We start from the raw sequence: 23,719 nt of genomic DNA on the forward strand, positions 1-23,719 counted from the left end.
GAATAGACCTGATGTCAAACAGCAATTTCTTTGACTGAAAAATGTCTGTTGTTTTTTTAAACTTATTTAGATGGAGGGATGGATATTCAAACAGTTCATTTCAGTCACAAAATATGGAACTATGTGCACAACTATTACAGAGAAGCAGTGGTGGGCAATTAAAATATTAGATCTTAGCCAACAATGCTCATTCAATATGTATACAAAAAATAGAAAACAAAAAAATGCAAGTAACAGTAAAATAAAAATCTACGGCATTCAATTGTGCAAGTTATAGGGGGCTAAAATACAAACATGAATACAATGTTTAAATTGTGTTACTTTGTGGTGGACAGTATTGCAAATAAATGAACTTAATGTTAACATGAATGTAGTAAATGTGCATTCTTAATTAGTAGTATTAAATAAAGGTTAATGATATCACGTGATCAGCTCAGGAACTCAAAAGACTGGTAAAACCTAAGATAAGAAATAAGATCAGTTGGAAAAAAACATGTATATTTTTAGATTTGAATATAGATTATTTCTTTTTTTTTAAATACTCTTTTTATTGTCATTTTTGTAAACATTCAGACATAACATGCATACAACATACACCCGCATACGTACACACATGTGTGCACAATAGTTATTGCAAATATAACATACATCTCTCCATGGGTGACAATAATCTCACTTTATTCATGTAGCAAGATATCTATGTGTATCTCAATTTACATATCAATTACTTAAATACAAGCACAGAGAGAAAATGAATAAGAATAACACATAATCATATTGGCCTGAGGTGTGGCGTCATTACAATGAATGAATCAAATAGAAGGGAAAGAAAAATACACATACATATATAGTAATAATAATAATAACAAATACAAAATAAAAAGTATTTCTGTCCACAAATTGACAGACTGGGCCTTTAAATGGACACCTCCCTCCCCCTGTTCTTCCAGCAGAAGGCGCTGTTCCATTAATCCCTCCCCCCGCTGTATGTGCAGTAAACACATACAGTAACAGGTGAGTTGAATCTACAGAACAGCATCTCAGTGAACCTGTTCCTGTTTACCATCTGTTCTGAGAGACAGACATGGATCCTTATCAGAACCAGAGGGACTACAGGAACCAGCAGAACCCCGGGAGAACCACACCTGGAACACCTGGGACATCTGGGGGTGATGATCAGACACCTGTGGACCCCGGAAGAGAGGACCCTGAAGCCCAGAATACACCTGCGAACAACCGGGAGCCTCAATAGTGAGTTATGATCAAATTCCTACCCAGTATTTCGACCCTAAAGTCCATGTTTTTGTCCCTGACATGCGGTGTAACTTAAAAATAAAAGTGCAAAGGAACATATATGAACTTTTTTTATTTAGTTTCGTTAATATGTACTACATTGGTGTAATATTTGATTAGTAAAAAACATAGACTGGATGGTAAAAATATATTTTAAATTAAGTTTCCGCTGTTAACTTTCAGTTTCGTTTCCCTGGATTAGAGAGATACGATGCCTTCACTGTTTCCCGGAAACCGCAACTGTTTATCTAATGTAGCACTTCAGACTTTATAGAGCAGGGGTGTCAAACTAAATTTCATCGCGGGCTACATTAGCATTATGGTTGCACTCAAAGGGCCGGTTGTAACTATATAAATATACATATATAAATATATAATATATATATATATATAAATAATGTATTATATTACATTATTGCCTCTGCATTGGATTATTATCGGATAGGTTAATAACTTCCTAATTAACTACGTCTGAAAGCAGAAGTTCAGGGCAAACAATTGCAAGTCTCTTCAGTGTGCATGTCACAAAACGAGATGCATTGTGGGACATGTAGTTTATGGGCAACCTGCTTCTGTAAAGTGGCATGTAACCGTATAATAAACGTATTATATTCTTTGCAAGCTCTTGCGGGCCACATAAAATGAAGTCGCGGGCCAACACCCCTGCTCTAGAGTCTATAGAGTCTGAAGTGCTACATTAGATAAGCAGTAAAAACTGCTTTAAAAACTATAAATATTACTATGTGTTCAACAGTCACACATAGTAATATTTATAGTTTTTAACACGAAAAACAACAACGTGTAATATGTGAGGGAAAGTTTGTACTCGGCAAATAAAATGCATGAATCATTTCATTTATTTGGGCTAATAGAAAAATAAAAGGCCACTTTAGGAAAGCAGAAATATACAACATGACCTGAAAGCAACATAAAGTCAAATGTTTACAAGATAAACAAATTATTTTTGTCTTAAAGGTGGGGTAGGTAATTCACTTCAGAAACACTTTTTGTTATATTCCATGGAATGCTCTTAACATCCCGATAGCAATGAATACATTAAATGCTTTGACAATAAATACATAAAAAAATGTCATCTGTGGAAGCCGTAGTACTGTAAAAAGTACGACCAATCATCTGAGCCGGCCCGGCTAAAATAACTGGATGGCCTACCTGCCTGTCAGCCTTCCATCTCGTGCACAAACTTATCTCGTGCCCTCATTGGTCATGTGCGCGTTCGTGTGTGTTGGAGGAGTACGGGCCAGATTTTTTTCGGCTGCGTACTTTCAAATTCTAGTGCACTCGAGCTGGTCTCTCCATTCTTATCTACCCTACCTTTAATTGAAGGCAGCATCCTACTTGTATTATTATTTCTCATTCATGAAAGCAGCATTTCTATTCTTTATTTTACTCATCATCTTTTAGCCAAAACAAAATCAGTTTTGAACAAAGGCCTTTACCAGAGTTAACAATATTTATAAGGTCTTATATATATCGTAACATTTAAGCATATGTTAAATGTACTTGTATACATAAGTTATAATAAAACAACACTGAAAACAACCAGTGATATATAAAACCATTACTTATTGTCTTCATGAAATAGCATTTTAATGGTTTTGATGCACAAGTTGTTGTTTGGATCCATGTTGTATTCTAATTCTAATATTGTATGTACTAAGCATTCATTTGTCTATGTTAAATCTTTTCATGAAATCCGTAACTATAGCTGTCCTATGTATTGGAGTTGAATATATATATATAACTACATTTTACACATTAGAAATCCAAGGTAGTTGGGTTTATCATGGGAACGGAGACCTATCTACTTGATACTTTTGAAAGACTTTCCAAACTTGTATTTAGTGTTTTTTACACACCAAAAACACGTGTACGAGTTATTGGCCTATCAGTACAGTATGAAGTTATACCTGGATGAATCTGATTCAAGACAAAGAATACAAACCAAGTATACCGTCTTATCTTTTACACGTTTTTTTATCCTCACAGCTGCAGACACATTTGAGTTTTCATTAAGGACCAAGGTTTCACTAACACACTCTCTCTGTCTCCATCCTCAGCTCAGTTGGGTTTACGAGGTTCCCGCCCAATGAATCCCGACGAAGCAAGACTCAAATGAGTATGCCGACATCGCATCCTTCAAATACCAAATAATGTACCTACATGTTGAAATGTATTTCCCGAATAACAAAGCTCTGTGTTGCTGCAGTGGCTCAGAAAGAACTGGAGGAGCTTCAGAAGTGGAAAGAGGAAAATAAACCCAAACCTGTGCAGCCCTTCTCAGAGAAGCTGGGTAAACAACACACAAGTACACTCCATGCATATCAGCTTTTTGCACAACATTATTCTTATGTGTTGTGTGCTTAGTCACCTGCTTCCTCACTGATATGCTGTACTTTCCTGTTTAATTGATCAAGGTGGGAACGCAACATTGTCTGCAGTCAGGGAGAAGCAGCATTTAGAATTACATCACGCCAAACTGCAGAAGAAGGTACTTCCTCACACGTTTACTGTCATAAACACAGAATACACTCAATTCATACGCCCTTAACCCTTAGATGCATAAGTGGGTCTTTTTTGACCCGGTGAGGTGGTTTTCTTGAAGTATCTTTGTAATTACATTTTTTTATCATTTCATATTCCAGCTATTCCTCAAAAAACATGTTTTGGATATCATGCCATTCAAATTTTAAATGTTCATTTTAAGAAATTGTAGTTTTTGTATTACTACCCCAAGCTTCCATAAGTGGGTCAAAAATGACCCGCATGCATTTCCTATGGGATCCAATGGGAACCTTTGATTCTTATCACCTGTTGCTGTCAGGACTACATTCACTGTAGACCACACAGACGACATCACAAGTGACACCTCTGAGGAAGATTATTTCACACAGCAAGGTCTGATACCTGTCAGTATAATCATAATAATAATAATACATTGTATTTGTATAGGGCTTTTCAAGGACTCAAAATCACTTTACAATATAAGGGAAGGTTAGGGTGGGGGGTATAGGACTATCAAACTTGATCAACCGGCATGGATTGATGGGGGGTGGGCTATGAGTAGACAAGAGGAGAAGAGATGAGTTTTGAAAAGGGACTGGAATACTGTGAGGGTCTCAGAATAGCGGAGATCTTTGCATCGATATGTTCAAAACGTTCTTTTTTCAAAATGTAAAAAAAATGTCTAAAATTATAAATAGTGAAAAATTAAATATAAAATATTTCTAGTGTGAACCAAAATATAATACTAAATATTATACAAGTGATTTTTCTTAACCAAAATGACATAAAAACACATATTATTCTAATACGGCTCCTTTTTGACCCACTTATGGAAGAGTGTAGGGTCCAGTCACTCAAAGGGCATCTAAGGGTTGAGAGTGATTACAATCATATGTATTCTGTGAAAAACACAAACATGCAATTTTATTAAAATATGGTTGAGATGCAAGGAAAGGAAAGATGTTCCTTGGTTGAATCACAAATAATATTCATGGCTTAATTAAAGCAAATGTACCTGCAGGATTCTAGCTGTTGTGTGTTTGTGTCTTCATGGTTGAATGCACTTATTGTAGGTCGCTTTGGTCAGCTCAATAAATACAAAATATGTGTTTTTTTAAGCTGAAACAGCAGGAGGCGGACAAGAAGAAGAGGCAAGAGGAGGAAGAGGAGAACCAGAAGATGAAAGATAAACAGCGGGAGAGGGTGAGAACAACATTTAATCATCAATAAGTAGAGGGGCATTTGGAGAGCGCTGATCCCCAAAAAGGTCGTTTCATAAGCCGTCAATGTTTCGTGTTTCCTCTCAAATTAAACGGCTTCTTCCTTGGCCAATGCAACATCTTTCTACTCAGTTTCATGAAAATAAGGCCGGTACTTTCTCTAAAATCCTGCTGACAAACAAACATAACCGTGAACATTACCTTAAAAAAGGTCATATGTGATGTGCTCTATCCAAACCGGTCATATTGACACTCAAAGCGTCTTTGAGCACTGGGAAAAGCGCTATAACAATAAAACGTATTATTATTATTAAACTAATTTTGAGTTGCATACACTGTTGGAAAGAGGGGATTCATAGCTGGTCTTAACATGTCCCAATGTCCTCTTTGCAAGTTCAATGAATACACCGGTGAATGGGCAAAGGGATCATACGCAGACAAAAACAGATGATGGATTTCCAGTGGTTGGATCCATTTTAGTTTGAGGTTTTTTGAAGAGGTTGTACAATAACAAGGTTTCATTCTGTCAGTGAGTTGTTGGGTTGTAGCTGTTAGCATCTTTCTGTAGTTTCCTGTAACCTATACCCCCATTTATACACCTGTGTGCGTCTAATCAGCGCCACCAAGTGTTCAAAAGAATACGGCAGGATAAAAACAGTATAAACAAATAAACTGACATGCCAACAATACACATAAATAAGTCCTACGCTCGAGATATCCTTTTGTTCTCCAAATATAAAGCAGTCCCCTGAGCCACGTTTACGAGGAAAACGCCTTCAAAGCTTGAAGTACATTCTTAAAAATATACAAGCCAAAGTTATTTTAAGAGGGGGCTCCAAGGGGATAAGTACCCCTAGAACCACAATTGGGGCTAAGTAGAGTAAGATGTGAAGGTGTCACTCTGCCTTTACTAGCTTCAAAAATGTTTTTATCATCTGAATATTGCAAAGACTTGGTTGAAAATCAACCAAAACCCCCAAATTGACACGAGTTCTTGACATGAATCCACGTTTATATTTCAAAATGAGGTGTTTGTTACATCCCACTGATTTCAATAGAGCGGGACACATATAAGTACTTGGCATTTAAGCAAAAGCTCAGTTCATTAAGACTTACAAAACTGTTTTAAATCCCTCGCCACCCCATCAACTTATATTCCAATTCAAAACAAATTATTAGAAAATGGAGAAAAGCAAACATTGAGCAGATTTAGTATATTAAACACCCTTTGGTGAGTTATTTAAACCCCATCTAATCTGTTATATTTCAGTCGGCACAGAGGTTTCCTGAGTGCTTTTTGACAAACCCCAGAGATCAGGAACGCTCTGTTTTGAGAGGAGGTGGAAAAAGCTAAGTTTCAGCCAGATACAGAAACACATTCAATCTCAATCCTTTGCTGAAATCCAGTTCAATGTACTTAGATTGGAGGAAGTGTAACATAGGCTGAGTATCAACATTTGTAAACAGCCAAGTTTACAGAGGAACATATAGGATGACAAACATTACAAAAAATCTACTTGATTGGCAAATTAAAATACGGAAAACTCCAACCTTCATCCTTATCAAAGCTCTAGAACATTATCAGAGAGCTGCGTTAGGGATGATATTTCAAACATGATCTCAAAGCAAACCGAAGCCGAATGTGAGGAACCTAAAGACTGAGACACTGTGCTTTGTTCAAGTGAAATGATTGTAAAGGAAGACTGTCATTTGTCTTAAACATTAAGACTCTTGCTGGCATTGAAATGAATTAGGCTCTTTGAAATAATGTTGTTTTGAAAATTCAAAGAAAGATACATTATTATTTATTTGGGATTTGTATCATCTAAAGCTTAGTGCAGTTGTTCTTCCTCAAAGCTTATCAGTTCAATTTGAAATTAAAGTTCCACAATCCTTCCCTCTATAGATAAACTTGTGCAAACTCGTTTCAACAAAGTGTTTTAACCTGATTACTTTCCGTTACTTTTGGATGACCTCAATATCAAATGCAATGCAATAAAATCAAGCGAAAAGAAAAATATGTGTATTATGTAAGACACATGTGTCAAAGTCAAGGCCCGGGGGCCAAATCCGGCCCGTGGTGGATTTAATTTCGGCCCGCAGGATAATTTCTAATTACTTTTAGATCTGGCCCGCCGGTATATTGCACGCACACCTTCACTCAATCCTGAGGGTTTCCTCAGCTCAGAGCCTGACCCCAAACATTGATGACCTTGCACCCAAGATGAGATGCCAAGTATCTGGCTTGAGCTAGCATCACAGAGCAGCACACTGAGTTCACATGGATGTTTCCTTCTGCACCTTTTCTCTCACGACAACAGGGCACGTTTGGTTTTTTCTTTGAGGGAATAGTTTTGTTGAAACTGTTGTTGGCCTGTGGGAAAATGTAATCATAAGAAATGACTGTTGTTTTTATAAGCAATCATTTAAGCTTTGTTAGTTCCAGGTTTAATATGTGCAATAAGTTCATTTCAATAAGTTTTGCAATAGACATTGAACCAGTCCGGCCCTCGACTAGTACCCATTTTTTAATGTTGGCCCACTGTGTATTTGAGTTTGACCCCCCTGTAAGACAACAGAACAATGTGACCTTAGAAAAGAAGAAACCAAGATATTTAGGATCAGAGATTTGCTTAAAAAAGCTGAAAAAAGTCAGAAAATGCTCCGTTTTAGTTTAACACACACAGTTAAGCTCACACACACTATTTGATGAGCATACAGGTTCACCTGCTGAGTTAAAAACAGAACAAATCAAGCGAAGAAAGTGAAAACCATAAAGTATTATCCTACAGAACAGAACAGCTGACAGAGAAGAGATAACATCTGATCCTTTACAACAAACACACATAAGAATCCAAGTTTTAGAAATGTGGTAATCTGATTACATCTTTTCTATTTAACTGTAAGTGAATACAGTTTCCTGATTACTTAATAATCCCGTTACAAACATTCTGTTACTCCCCAGGCCCGCTAATAAATGCAAATGAGAGGCTGATATATCAGAGTAAACAACAACGAAGAGTGAGAGCTTTCTTGTGTGCTAAAAGATATATTATTTATTCGATAATTGTCATTTTGTGGAGTGTCACTCTTCTTACTTTGTAGACAACGTTATTTAAAGTGTTTGAACATTGCAATATATAATTGCCAGACACACAACGCTAGATAGAAAATACACAAATCACAACCATAAGACATCCATAAAGGGTTTTTATTCTTCTTAGGTCAGCTTGTGTCACTCTTCCACTGCATGTCACTAGTTTGTCTTCCCTCAGTGAGAAGCAATACCATGTCTGGCCTGTAGATGTCAGCAGAGTGTCTTCCCTCACATTAAACCCTGAGAAGCACCTGATTAATGCTCTCCTCTGTTTCCAGAAACCAAAGTCAGCTCCTCTCAGACTTCTCATACCTCACGTCTGGCCCTCAATGTGACATATAGCGGTTATTAGACTGCTGTGTGGAAAGCTCATTAATACTCAGGACTAAAGTGGTGATCCGCAGACCTTTTCCATGTTGCACCACCACCTCTTTGAAAATGTAAGAAGTCAAAGTAAAAAGTCGTCAGAGAAATAAGTAGTGGAGTAAAGTACTGATACCAGACACATGTACTTAAGTACAGTAACAAAGTATTTGTACTCCACTACTTCCTACCATACCATAGCTTCTCTTAGACAACTGGACTTAAAATCACACTGTACATTTTACATTTATATTCAATCTAATATTTAATATTCTATTCATCACATACTTATGTATATATAATATCCTGCTTTATAAATACAGAGTGAGCAGAACTTCAGCTCTGACAACAATCAGCTCTTCGTATTATTACATGGTTAAAAGTGACTCAATAACTATTGTGACTTTCTCACAATACACACATTTTCTTTGTGTTTCCTACAAACACTTTGACTTGGTTGAAACAGACTGTGTTGCATGTTCACAGCTCTGACGGCAAATCACAGAGAGATAAGCAGAACATTAAATTACAGTATTTTTTTTTATTATTTTGCTTTGTGGGAAAAAAACGGAAACACCCGGAGAAAACCCTGTATCCTGAAAACACTGAAAAGTTGACTTTAATCAAATGTATTAGCTAACACATTTCACATAACTGTATTAGGTTAGTTGACAGCATTAATATGACGTTTAAATACAAAATAATAGGTTCTACTTAATACTATGGCTAAATGTAAAGTGGGGAAACTGGAAATGACGTAAGAATGAACAAAAAATCAATCAAAAACTAATACACAAAACATTTAATATGGTAGAATCCTGAAATAAAAAAACTCATACAAAACACGAAATGAAAGAGGTGCTGTGACCAATCTTATGAGTATTTAACTCAAATGTACGTTTATAAAGAGAGGTGAAAAGTCTCTCTAAAGTCACGCGGGATGCAATCACTGATTTTCAGTCTCTCACCTTTAAGTTTCCTAATACCTTTTTTGGGGAAAGAAACGTTGCTAAAGTTCACCACAGAGGTAGCAATGAGGGTGACTCATCATATTTGTGAGACCTCAGGATACACACACTGCATTTTGATGGATAACACCAAATGTAAACACAACTTGGGGTAGTTTACATTCAATTTCCCTTTTCCGATGGACTAAATGTGTTTGGATAAATATATATTTAAAGTGTGTGGGAATTAAAACGGCAAATAGGGAAACAAAGCAAAGCAAATACATGCAACAATTATGCGCATAGCAACGATGCCTAACAACAGGCTGAGACAAGCAAACAGGGAACTTTTGAAGAGGATTACTGCAAAAATATGCAAAATATTTAAACAAAATTAAATGACGCAAAGACCGCAGACGGCAACTGAGTTTATTTCCTGTTTGGTGCAGAACCAGTTTGGTATAATGTGGGATTTCTCTGGTAGCAGACACAAGAAGAGAAGCTGAAATCATGTAATCAGTAGCCGATAATACTCAATGGAAATTGAAATAACCCTGATCTATACTGACACAACATGTATTTACTTTTAAACATGCATGTTTTCCGGACTCAAAGGAGCTGAAATGGGTCAAGAAGTTATTTAGGATGGCACGAGAGGAAGAAGGAACTCACAGCCCACCTGAGTGAGGCTCACATTGAAGCTTATAGTATAAAGTCTACTACACACACACACACGCACGCACGCACGCACGCACGCACGCACGCACGCACGCACGCACGCACGCATGCACGCACACACACACACACACACACACACACACACACACACACACACACACACACACACACACACACTACACAGTGGATCTTAGAACAGCAAACTCCATTGAAATGTTTAAAAGCAAATTAAAAACTATTATTATTACACACGCCCACAAATAGAGAGTTTAACATATGAAAACAAAATGATATGAAGCAAGAGGGTGATTGAGTTTATTTCCTTGTATAATGTGTTTTTTTTTAGTTGCAGACACAAACAGAGATGCTGATATCATGCAATCAATCAATCAATCAGTACCCAATAATGTCAATAATACTCACATGTACTGTAGTGATGATTGCAGAACACATACAGTATTCTGGTCTGTAATTACAGATATTGGCATACACATAACTTGCTGCAGTCTGACATGAAAACATGACTTTAAAGTTCATGATATTATGAATATAAAAGTAATCTATTGTGTTTTAGATAACAAGCATAACAATACACATGTAGAAGCACTGAGAGAGCGCAGAACTCATCAAAGGCTTTTCCATAAGTGAAAAATAATGTGTGCAACCGCGCCAACATTTGATGGGTTTCCTCTTTGGCCCGAGCTTCACCCTTCCACTCAAAACAAGGCCAGTATTTTTCTCCTGATGACAAACAAACAACTCCTTGGCGGAGGTAATAAAAGCAATCAATTTCAGGATAAAGTATATAGAACGTCACTTTGAGGCATGTCAAAATATGCGGTGTTTTCCAATTCCATCATCTACAAGATTAGGAATCATCCGTTTAGTTTTAGTTATAGTTTCTGTGATATTTTTGTAAGACGATACATCCCATTTTCTCAATCCTATTGTCCTTTAAATACTTGGAAACCCCTCTCAGTCCTCTGAAAGGTCCGTGTGTTTGCCAGCTAAAGACAACATGTGTTTTTCTATGACTGATGTTTTCATTTTGAGATGATATTCTGGCAGCTCGACCATGTTTACTGTTATTTACTGTTCAAAACGAGGCAGGAGTCCAGTAGCCGGGATGAGCTGGAGTGAACTGACTTTATGTGGTTTTGAACGGTTAATAATTCATCTGTATCGAACTCCCCAAAACCAAAGTGGGTCAGGGCAGATTCACGACCCAGAGGCATGTTTTTATTCAGCGATATCACGTCTGTAGACTAAGCAGAGGTTTAACATGAATGTGGATCAGAGGTGGGAAGTAGTGGAGTACAAATACTGCGTTACTGTACTTAAAGTGGACCTATCATGCTATATTATAATAATATAGTGTAGGACCATACCTATATAAGGCATATTTATACTTTTTTTTTTTCAAAATACCAAACAGATCATGCATTTTAGCCATGCCTCATTTTGCTCAATTTGACAATTTCTAGCTCTGTTTTTGCAAGGGCTGATTCAGTGAGAACAGCACCATCTACAGGCCTGGCATATGTACTACAGCGTCTCCAGCGCTTTCGAACGGCAATGGCCGTGGCTGTCTCCTCCTGATTGGTGGAGTTGGCCCAATAGCCGTAGCGCCACCGTCCTGACGTCAGGACAGTGTTCAAATCTGGATCAGTTTTTATCAGATCCGTTGCAGCCCCTTTTTTAGAGATGTGGGTATGGAGGAAAATAGAGAGGGTTGTGTTTTCTGACACTTGGTGAGTTCCCTGGAACACCGGGGACACATATTCATGTATAAAAGACGTACAAAAGTGCATTTTGCATGATAGGTCCCCTTTAAGTACATTTTTCTGGTATCAGTACTTTACTCCACTAATACACACATTTTTCTTTTCGCTTGATTGCATTTGATATTGAGGTCATCCAAAAGTAACGGAAAGTAATCAGGTTACAAAACTTTGTTGAAACAAGTTTGCACAAGTTAATCTATAGAGGGAAGGATTGTGGAACTTTAATTTCAAATTGAACTGATAAGCTTTGAGGAAGAACAACTGCACTAAGCTTTAGATTATACAAATCCCAAATAAATAATAATGTATCTTTTTTTGAATTTTCAAAACAACATTATTTCAAAGAGCCAAATTCATTTCACTGCCAGCAAGAAAGAAGAGGGACCAATGAAAACGTTATCATGTTGCCATTGTTCAGCATGGAAACATTCATTAGCTAACAATGACATTATTGTTCTATTAATATAAAGGGAGGTCAGGTACTCTTTAAAACAGCTGCTAGTTATGGGTACTTTTTACTCAAGTACATTTCAAAGCCCTCTTTACTTTTACTTGAGTAAAGAAGTTTAGTCAGTACTTCTACTTTTACCAGAGTATTTTTAAACACGAGTATCTGTACTTCTCCTTGAGTAAAGGATGTGTGTACGTTTGCCGTCTCTCTGTGTGACAGATGTTTTGTGATGTTTTGCAGGCGGAGCTTCTGGAGGAGAGGCGGCGTCAGGAGGATCAGAGGAGGAGGGATCAGCACAGACCGGATCACATCAGGTCAGAAGGATCAGGTTCACCTCGCTGTCACACTGCGGTGTCGCCTTGTTTTCTGTTGTGTCTCACTCTGCAAAGGATGTAGCATCAGATGACACAATCTGCAGACCGTCACAAAGGAAGCGCCCGATGTCTGATCCTCCGCTGACCTACAGTATAATTATCATCATAGTTTAGCATTTTACTGTCAGGCAGAAGAAAGGGAAAACAGATCATATCTGTTCTTAGTATCACAGGATCATGAAGACATGAGGTTTACCTCTGTTTGCACTGGAAAGCAGTTTTATTGCTTGTTTTCTAATTGTAAAAGAAACTGTTTGGCCTGTGAAAGGAGCTGTGCATCAGAGAATACACAAGGCTTAGAGGTGAATTCATGAACACTTGCACAGCTTTTTATAAAAACTAAAGGACAAAAAGGCAAACAGCTGCAAAGTACAGCGTTTCTGTGTTTCTTGTGGTATTTACACATATTTAAATAAGGGAATATGCACAAAATTGGCAACTTTCGATGCAAATTAAGCTCTTGGCAAAACCATACCATTTGGAAAAATCAAGGCTACTAATAAGCCAATGCTGTTACAGTGGCATTTCTTAAAGGGGACCTATCATGCAAAATGCACTTTTGTACGTCTTTTATACATGAATATGTGTCCCCGGTGTTCCAGGGAACTCACCAAGTGTCAGAAAACACAACCCTCTCTATTTTCCTCCATACCCAAATCTCTAAAAAAGGGGCTGCAACGGATCTGATAAAAACTGATCCAGATTTGAACACTTCTATGACGTCACAGAAGTGGCGCTACGGCTATTGGGCCAACTCCACCAATCAGGAGGAGACAGCCACGGCCATTGCCGTTCGAAAGCGCTGGAGACGCTGTAGTACATATGCCAGGCCAGTAGGTGGTGCTGTTCTCACTGAATCAGCCCTTGCAAAAACAGAGCTAAAAAATGTCAAATTGAGCAAAATGAGGCATGGCTAAAATGCATGATCTGTTTGGTATTTTGAAAAAAAAAAAGTATAAATATGCCTTATATAGGTATGGTCCTACACTATATTATTCAAATATAGCATGATAGGTCCACTTTAAATAAGGGAATATGCACAAAATTGGCAACTTTCGATGCAAATTAAGCTCTTGGCTAAACTGTACCATTTGCAAAGATCAGGGCTACTAATAAGCCAATGCTGTTACAGTGGCATTTCTTAAGTTTCCACACCTAGACTTTCCAATGAATTCAGCCAGCAGCAGGCTCAAACTCATGTATTATGGGATGCACTGACAGGATGAGATGACAGTACATAATGCTCCCATACATGTCAGTTGTAAAGTCAAAAAGAGACCAAAAAATGAAACATAAGGTCATGATATAAACATTAAAACTATTATTTCTTCCTCTGCAAATGAGGGGGAGAATTGAAATTAGCTGCAACACTTTATACGTATAGTTGCGATATCTTTAGTACAATGTCTTCTATGACTAGGAATTTGATGCAGGGTAGATAATGTGCAAACGATGTACAATTCATGGACGTCTCAGCGGTCCCAATACAGTCATTGTGCATTTTTGGACAATGTCTAAAGCCATGCTAGCAGCAGCTCTGTGAAGTACAGCCTAACATGCTGATGTTAAGCAGGTATAAACAATTGAACTGCTGAAACTATTTCAAAACATTCATCTGCTACTTAGTAATATATATCTACTATCTAATATATATCATTCCAATAACTTGTATATAGACTCGTACTGCACTATTCTACATACTCACTTTATTTTAGAACTATTTTTCTTTTTGTATTACTCTTGCTATCTGTATTATTATTATGTTGCATTGTTGGAGAAGCCTGTGACATAAGATTTTCAACGACATAATTACTCTGTAGCTATGTTAGTTTGACAATAAAGAACCTTGAACCTTGAACCTTGTATACAATGAGTAATAAAACGGATTAAATGCAGTCCTGCCAATAGACCTAATGTTAACCTGCTGGTAGTACATTTCATGTCTTTATGAACCCCAATCTATGTATATCTATATCTACATCAAAGCCTTGTAGCACTCTAGCTACTAGGAACTTGACTTGGCGTGTAACATCAGTGGAAATCGTCCTTTAAAGTGATTAGGGGATCTATTTGATATAGATGTGACAATAATTAGATATGTCTAAACACATGCCATATTCCCCAGAAGTGCATCAGACCACTTTAAATCAACAATAAGCATGTTGTCTGTGGAGGAAATGGCTTGCCGAGGAGCATCGCTGGCTTCCTTACAAGACAAACACAAAGCAGAGACAGCAGACCAACGTGTGAACCTGAAGGAACAATGAGCAGATTTAGCAGCGAGGGACAAACAAACCTCCTCAACTCGGCTGTGGCCGTGCGGAGCGTCAGTGGAGGAAATGAACCCTCCTTCAGACCTCAGTGTCAGGCTCTTGGATGATGACGATGCAATGTGTGTATTTATTGCAGGAAGACTGAGAGTTTTCTGCAGAGGTTCGACAGGGCGGTGCCGAGTTGCCTGGTGTCAGGCGGTGCTACACACACTCCATCTCAGGTAAGGAAGCACCTACATGATGTGTGTGTGGGGCATCAGTGTCATCTTCCTCATCATCCTCATCATCCTCACTTATTCACAAGTTTAATAATAATACAAGTACAATCAGGAGACATAATGGAGACATGTGAAATGGGACACCCCAATAAGCTATAGGCAGAGGTGGGAGAAGTACTCAGATCTTGTACTTTAGTAAAAGTAGAAGTACTCAGATCTTGTACTTGAGTAAAAGTAGAAGTACTCAGATCTTGTACTTGAGTAAAAGTAGAAGTACTCAGATCTTGTACTTGAGTAAAAGTAGAAGTACTCAGATCTTGTACTTGAGTAAAAGTAGAAGTACTCAGATCTTGTACTTGAGTAAAAGTAGAAGTACTCAGATCTTGTACTTGAGTAAATGTAGAAGTAGTCAGATCTTGTACTTGAGTAAAAGTAGAAGTACTCAGATCTTGTACTTGAGTAAAAGTAGAAGTAGTCAGATCTTGTACTTGAGTAAAAGAAGAAGTACTCAGATCTTGTTCTTGAGTAAAAGTAGAAGTACTCAGATCTTGTACTTGAGTAAAAGTAAAAGTACTCAGATATTGTACTTGAGTAAAAGTAGAAGTACTCAGATCTTGTTCTTGAGTAAAAGTAGAAGTACTCAGATCTTGTACTTGAGTAAAAGAAGAAGTACTCAGATCTTGTACTTGAGTAAAAGTAGAAGTACCAGAGTGTAGGAATACTCTGTTACAGTAAAAGTCCTGCATTAAAAATGTTACTCAAGTAAAAGTAGAAAAGTATTATCATCAAAATATAGTGAAAGTACCAAAAGTAAAAGTAGTCATTGTGCAGATTGTGCAAATATTAAGTATTACCACAATATATTGTTAATACATGGAATTGAGAGCGTTCACGTATTATTCTGAAGCATTACAACCCAAACACATTTCCCTCATGCATTTCAGAGGGAAGTGAACTTGTGTAGGAGTTCACACTCATTCAGCGTATTCAATCTTGGACATAATAGCTTAACAAGTGTTATTTTAAGTGCTTTTTAAAGAGAGACAATGTGAAGAGCTTTCTTTAGAGTTATCAATCTCACTCCACATTTCGGCAGACCACACTAGAGCTTTTTGTTGTATTCCTACTTTCATATATGTGAGGGTAAATGAGTTTGGATAAGGTCACACAGTCTGTCGCTTAGCATACTTTCTACATTAAACAGGCATTGTGAAAGATATTACACACACTCTCTGGGTCCCAGGGTTCAGTATTGAGCTGTGGCTGTGGGGTCGGAGACTGAAGCTCTGCGGTCATTCACACCATTACTCTGTGGGCTGTTGGCTGAATAAATACTCAGAATCTTCATCCTCATGGGCAGCGCTGGTATGAGTGGTGTCTCCTGCAGGGGGTGAGGAGTCAGATCCCCCTGCAATGATCCCCTGATCAGAGCCGGGGCACACATGGTGGAGTAAAAGGGAAGGGTGAATACCAGTGTTGGGGGTAACGGTTGGAGACTGTGGCTCAGTGGGATAGTGCGTTGATTTTCTGATCTGATTGGTTCAATCCCCACTGCAGTCAGCATGTCGTTGGGCAAGACACTTCACCCCAAATTGCTCCTGTGGGGATTGTCCACAGTATGGATGGTATGTAAGTCGCTTTGGATAAAAGCGTCTCACAAGTGGCATGTAATGTAAACTGATTACATGTCTCTGTCACGCAGTTATGTAACGCTTCACTGTTGGTTACATTACATAACAGTTTCTAAGAACAAAATGATCTTGTTACTTACTTTAAAGGGGACCTATCATGCAAAATGCACTTTTGTACGTCTTTTCTACATGAATATGTGTCCCCGGTGTTCCAGGGAACTCACCAAGTGTCAGAAAACACAACCCTCTCTATTTTCCTCCATACCCAAATCTCTAAAAAAGGGGCTGCAACGGATCTGATAAAAACTGATCCAGATTTGAACACTGTCCTGACGTCAGGACGGTGGCGCTACGGCTATTGGGCCAACTCCACCAATCAGGAGGAGACAGCCACGGCCATTGCCGTTCGAAAGCGCTGGAGACGCTGTAGTACATATGCCAGGCCAGTAGGTGGTGCTGTTCTCACTGAATCTGCCCAGAGCTAGAAATGGTCAAATACAGCTAAATGAGGCATGGCTAAAATGCATGATCTGTTTGGTATTTTGAAAAGAAAAAAGTATAAATATGCCTTATATAGGTATGGCCCTACACTATATTATTCAAATATAGCATGATAGGTCCACTTTAAGGTATTTGCATAACGGTAGGACAGAAACATTAATAAAATGTCCCTTTTTACTCGCGAGTTCATCGATGAGGAGACAGCGTCAAAATGTCAGAGTCTCATAGAGATAAACAGGTTTGTTGTAGGAAATATCGTGCAGGAAATGCTGCCCGTTTTACAGGTGACGGGCGGCCGCCATCACACAGGAACACTTTAGCAAGCTACCTGGAGCAGAGTTATGATGGAAACTGAGCTAAGGAAAACACATCTGATGTTCAAATAAAGAAAACAGAGTGTGTGCCGTGTTAATGCATGACTTTACGCTGGTGAACACTCAGAGGAACAGGGCGACTGCTCTCCTCTCTCTTGCCTTGAGTTGTCTGTCTGCTGCTTTCGCTGCCTTTTGTTTTCTCTGCTTCCTTTTTCCCAGCCTCTCTTCCTCTCTGCCTGTTAGTGTTCCTGGGAGGGAAGGAGGGGGGAGGCGGAGTTCAAGGGACTTCCCAGAGTTCACGCTGAGCAGAGACACAACACGACTCGTGAGGAGTGTGCAGAAGAGTAGAATAACCTGAGTAAAAGTACCTGGAGGAAACCCAAAGTCCTCAGCAGCCAACCAGCAGCCCTGTCAGTCAAACTAAGTCTTCCTGATCAACCGTCTTTTTCTTGGCTGCTTCTTAAAAAAAGATGTCACAATTATTCTTAGGAACCAGAGGATAATTGGAGAGTGTTGACAGCTTCTGTCAGAGAGTCTGACACCCAGAACATTTAATAACATTTATTCACCCTGCCTGGTGTCTATCAGCCGTGAAGGAAGTGCTCAGGTCTGTCACTTAAGTAAAAGTACAAACACTATGGTCTTAAAGTACTCCATCATAAGTAAAAGTCCTGATTTCAAGATGTTTCTTAAGTATGCATCAAAATATACTTAAAGTACATAAAGCAAAGTACTCATTCTGCACAATGACCCACTGAAGTACACAAGTATTATCAGCTAAGTATACATGCAGAATGGAGCTTTTCACAGTATTATCTTATATTGTTTAATATATAGAGAATAATAGATTAATTATAATATCCAGTTTTTATACATGTAAGAGCATTTTAATATTGTAGTCTGTCAATATAGAGAAATGTAGATACTAGATTAGTTGTTCAGTACTGCATTATAACATATCAGCTTATATGCGTTTTTTTATGCATGCCAACCAGATACCAATCCACTATTTATTCGGAGCTCCGTAAAAATAAAGCTGTCTCTGCCGTCTGACGCTCTATTCGACACGATTTTCATATTTCTGGAGTAATTATACCACTTTTGAACGAACATAAATGTCGTTTTCAGGGTTCACTTTAACATTTTAAGGGGAAAATCAACATTTTGGTATGAGGGCGCACGGCGAGAGTAAGAAGGCGCAGAGACCCTGTTACCAAGTTTAGACAAAACCCTGGACTGTACATATATACAAGTATAAAGGTTAACTATATATACATGTAAATGTGCTGCTAAGATAAGATAAGAAGTCATTTATTGATCCCAATTTGGGCATTGTTTGCGTTGCAGCAGCATAAAAAGACATGGCATTGTACAATACTAGACTAGAAATAAACATTCCAAAATGTAAACATCTCAATAGAAATAAAATAGCATTAAAAAAAAAATATATATATATACATGTTGCTACCAGTGCGGCGAAAGTCTTGTGTACGAGTAGAAGTACAAAGTAGCACTAAATGAAAATACTAAAGTAGAGTACACATATATCAAAATAGTACTTAAATACTTCAGTAAACGTGTGTCTATCGGTGATGCTACACCACAGAAGAAGAATGTGCAGGAAGTGTCTCGAGGAGCTGTGAGTGGATTATGTGGTGACGGAGTGTTAAATCTGCTCACACAGCTTTCCCTCCATGGACACGGACCACCCCCCCCCCCCCCCCCCCCATTACTCTGTGTTGTTCTCACACAGACCTCCTGATGCAAATCTTTCAGCAGAAACATGAGGTGTGAGAGAGAGACAGAGACCTGGGGTCAACGTGTGGTGTAGAAATAAAACAGAGAGCAGAGATAAAGACACACTCACACACACACACACACACACACACACACACACACACACACACACACACACACACACACACACACACACACACACACCACCTTCTCACCTTGTCCTGACTCGCTCTGTCTCCTCACCTCCTACGTCTTCTCTTCTCCGCCTACATTATTTACTTCACCTTCCCGTCTCCTTGTCTCCTCTCTGGTCTTGTCTCATCTTGACGTTGTGTCTCCTCTCCTCTCGTCCTGTCCTATCCTCTTCTTTCATTTCCTTTATTCCCATTTCCTTTCCTCTGTCTTCCCTTCTGTTTCCTTCCTTTTCCTGATTTTCAATAACATCCCTGTCCATTTCTCTCGTTTCCTTCCATCTCACTTCCTTTCCTTCCTTCTTCACCTTCCCTTCTTTTTCATCGCTTCTCTTTTCCTTTGCTGTATTTCTTCTTCCCTCCTTTAATCTAATTTCCTTTCCTTCCTTCCCTCCCTTCTCTTTTCCTCTCTTCTCTTGTTCTTTAATTCAATCTCCTGTTCTTTCTCTCCGTCTCCTTTTCTCATATCTTTCCATTTACAATAATTGTGTCTCCTTTCCTTTCCTCTAATCTCTTCCATCTTTTTTCTTCTCATTTCCTCCCACCTCCTCTCCTCTCCTCTCTTCCCCTCTCCTCTCCTCTCCTCTCTTCCCCTCTCCTCTCCTCTCCTCTCCTCTCCTCTCCTCTCCTCTCCTCTCCTCTCCTCTCCTCACTTCTCCTCTCCTCTCTTCCTCCCTCCTCTCCTCTCCTCTCTTCCTCTCTCCTCTCTCTCCTCTCCTCTCTTCCTCCCACCTCCTCTCCTCTCTCTCCTCTCCCCTCCTCACCTCTCCTCTCCTCTCCTCTCCTCTCCTCTCCTCTCCTCTCTCTCCTCCCCCTCCTCCTCCCCTCTCCTCTCCTCTCTCTCCTCTCCATCTCCTCTCCTCCCTCTCCTCTCCTCTCCTCCCCTCTCCTCTCCTCTTCCACTCCCCGTCTCTTCCTCGTCGTTCTCTTCCTCTCTCTCCTCTCTACGATCCTCTTCCTTCACAACTTCTTCCTCTCTGTCTGTCCTCCTCGCTCTCCTCTCCTCTCTCCTCGTCCTCTCCTCCTCCCCCTCCTCTCTTCCCTCTTCCTCCTCTCCGTCGTCCTCTCCTCTCCTCACTTCTCCTCTCCATCTCTCTCCCCCTCCTCTCCTCTCCTCTCTCTCCTCTCCTCCTCTCCTCTCCCTACGCTCTCTCCGCTCCTCTCTCCTCTTCTCCTCTCCTCTCCTCTCTCTCTCCTCTCCTCTCTCTCCTCTCCTCTCCTCTCCTCTCTCCTCTCTCTCCTCTCCTCTCCTCTTGCGGCCTCTGAGCAGCAAAAGTCAAACTTCTTGATGTGGTTCTTTCTGAGACTCTGGGATCTGTTGTTCTTCCTCCAATGGCTCCATAAGACACACTGATCTCCCCTTCATATCCTCCATTTGTGGCCATGTGTGTGTGTATACATGTGTGTGTGTTTTGTAGTGTGTGTGGGAGACTTTTGGAGCCTCACTCAGGTGGCTATGTGTTCCTTCTTCCTCTCGTGCCATCCTAAATAACCTCTTCCCTGACCCATTACAGCTGCGGGAAAACAGTGTGAGAGAGTGCAAACATGGGAGATGTGTGTGTGTGTGTGTGTGTGTGTGTGTGTGTGTGTGTGTGTGTGTGTGTGTGTGTGTGTGTGTGTGTGTGTGTGTGTGTGTGTGTGTGTGTGTGTGTGTGTGTGTGTGTGTGTGTGTGTGTGTGTGTGTGTGTGTGTGTGTGTGTGTGTGTGTTTAAAAGAAACTTATTTTGTATTAAACAGGGTTATTTCAATTTCCATTGAGTATTATTGACTGACTGATTACATGATACCAGCTTCTCCTCGTGCACCTGCTACCAGAAACACATTATACAAACTGGTTCTGCACCAAACAGGAAATAAACTCATTTGCCCCTTTTTTGCTTCGCTTCGCTTCATTTCATTTTGTTTTGATATTTTGGATATTTTTCCACCTTGGCTCATCCTTTTTGCTCACACCCTGGATCCTCTTCAAAGCTCCCTGCATCCTTTACTCAGAAGGCTTTTTTGATTGGATCATATGTATTTGTTTAGCTGTGTATTACTTTTCCTGGTTCACTGATTTAATGTGCACACCCTGATTGTTTGAGATTGTTCTTAATCATTGTCGCAAAAACCTTAAATCCAGCGGAGCCTTTCAAGCTGTCCAGTGAAATGATGTTTACATTCATTCATACATGTGTATTGTTGACGTCTGACAAAAACGTTGAAACCCTCTCATTACTTCCTCTTTAGCAGCGTAATCGCTCAAAAAGATTAGACTTCAAAGTGTGATGTGTGTGTGGAGCAGCATTCCTGAAATAGAGAGCTGCTCTAAAGTGAAACTATCTCAGATAAAGTAAATAAATAGTTTAACTTAAGAGTCTGTTTACCATCTGGAGTTTGATTTGTTTAGTCGGGAAGAAACACATTTTGTTTCTTGTCTGGTTCCTGTTCACACTGAATCTTTACAAGAGGAGTGAATAATAAACATTTAACATACTGTTTTAAAATGGGTGAGCAAACTTCAAAAGACACAAAATTGGTGAGAGGTCCAAAGAAGTTACACAAAACACATTTTCTTGGATTTTTACCTAACTTCTTCGATTAAAGGGCCCCATTCTGCAAATGTTCAGGTTTATATATCAGTATGTAGTGTCTCTACTTTAAAGAGTCCTCTCCTGCTGATGTTCAGGTGTATATCAGTATGTAGTGTCTCTACTTTAAAGAGTCCTCTCCTGCTGATGTTCAGGTGTATATCAGTATGTAGTGTCTCTACTTTAAAGAGTCCTCTCCTGCTGATGTTCAGGTGTATATCAGTATGTAGTGTCTCTACTTTAAAGAGTCCTCTCCTGCTGATGTTCAGCTGTATATCAGTATGTAGTGTCTCTACTTTAAAGAGTCCTCTCCTGCTGATGTTCAGGTGTATATCAGTATGTAGTGTCTCTACTTTAAAGAGTCCTCTCCTGCTGATGTTCAGGTGTATATCAGTATGTAGTGTCTCTACTTTAAAGAGTCCTCTCCTGCTGATGTTCAGGTGTATATCAGTATGTAGTGTCTCTACTTTAAAGAGTCCTCTCCTGCTGATGTGCAGGTGTATATCAGTATGTAGTGTCTCTACTTTAAAGAGTCCTCTCCTGCTGATGTTCAGGTGTATATCAGTATGCAGTGTCTCTACTTTAAAGAGTCCTCTCCTGCTGATGTTCAGGTGTATATCAGTATGTAGTGTCTCTACTTTAAAGAGTCCTCTCCTGCTGATGTTCAGGTGTATATCAGTATGTAGTGTCTCTACTTTAAAGAGTCCTCTCCTGCTGATGTTCAGGTGTATATCAGTATGTAGTGTCTCTACTTTAAAGAGTCCTCTCCTGCCGATGTTCAGGTGTATATCAGTATGTAGTGTCTCTACTTTAAAGAGTCCTCTCCTGCTGATGTTCAGGTGTATATCAGTATGTAGTGTCTCTACTTTAAAGAGTCCTCTCCTGCTGATGTTCAGGTGTATATCAGCATGTAGTGTCTCTACTTTAAAGAGTCCTCTCCTACTGATGTTCAGGTGTATATCAGTATGTAGTGTCTCTACTTTAAAGAGTCCTCTCCTGCTGATGTTCAGGTGTATATCAGTATGTAGTGTCTCTACTTTAAAGAGTCCTCTCCTGCTGATGTTCAGGTGTATATCAGTATGTAGTGTCTCTACTTTAAAGAGTCCTCTCCTGCTGATGTTCAGGTGTATATCAGTATGTGGTGTCTCTACTTTAAAGAGTCCTCTCCTGCTGATGTTCAGGTGTATATCAGTATGTAGTGTCTCTACTTTAAAGAGTCCTCTCCTGCTGATGTTCAGGTGTATATCAGTATGTAGTGTCTCTACTTTAAAGAGTCCTCTCCTGCTGATGTTCAGGTGTATATCAGTATGTAGTGTCTCTACTTTAAAGAGTCCTCTCCTGCTGATGTTCAGGTGTATATCACTATGTAGTGTCTCTACTTTAAAGAGTCCTCTCCTGCTGATGTTCAGGTGTATATCAGTATGTAGTGTCTCTACTTTAAAGAGTCCTCTCCTGCTGATGTTCAGGTGTATATCAGTATGTAGTGTCTCTACTTTAAAGAGTCCTCTCCTGCTGATGTTCAGGTGTATATCACTATGTAGTGTCTCTACTTTA

General features: G+C 39.2%; 1 protein-coding gene across 1 annotated transcript in view; it reads left to right on the top strand.

Annotated features, from left to right (window-relative positions):
• The first annotated feature begins 980 nt into the window (after positions 1 to 980).
• Positions 981 to 23,719, top strand: part of epsti1 (epithelial stromal interaction 1) — a 26,098-nt gene continuing 3,359 nt past the window's right edge. Inside the window, exons 1-7 of the mRNA XM_034147779.1 lie at positions 981 to 1,251; positions 3,372 to 3,430; positions 3,521 to 3,604; positions 3,729 to 3,802; positions 4,936 to 5,019; positions 12,597 to 12,670; positions 15,140 to 15,224. Coding sequence (XP_034003670.1) covers positions 1,085 to 1,251; positions 3,372 to 3,430; positions 3,521 to 3,604; positions 3,729 to 3,802; positions 4,936 to 5,019; positions 12,597 to 12,670; positions 15,140 to 15,224 — 627 coding nt within the window. The 5' untranslated portion in view covers positions 981 to 1,084. The remainder of the gene's footprint in view (positions 1,252 to 3,371; positions 3,431 to 3,520; positions 3,605 to 3,728; positions 3,803 to 4,935; positions 5,020 to 12,596; positions 12,671 to 15,139; positions 15,225 to 23,719) is intronic.

The sequence above is a fragment of the Trematomus bernacchii genome, unplaced genomic scaffold (assembly GCF_902827165.1).
Source record: "Trematomus bernacchii unplaced genomic scaffold, fTreBer1.1, whole genome shotgun sequence".
Classification (NCBI taxonomy): domain Eukaryota; kingdom Metazoa; phylum Chordata; class Actinopteri; order Perciformes; family Nototheniidae; genus Trematomus; species Trematomus bernacchii.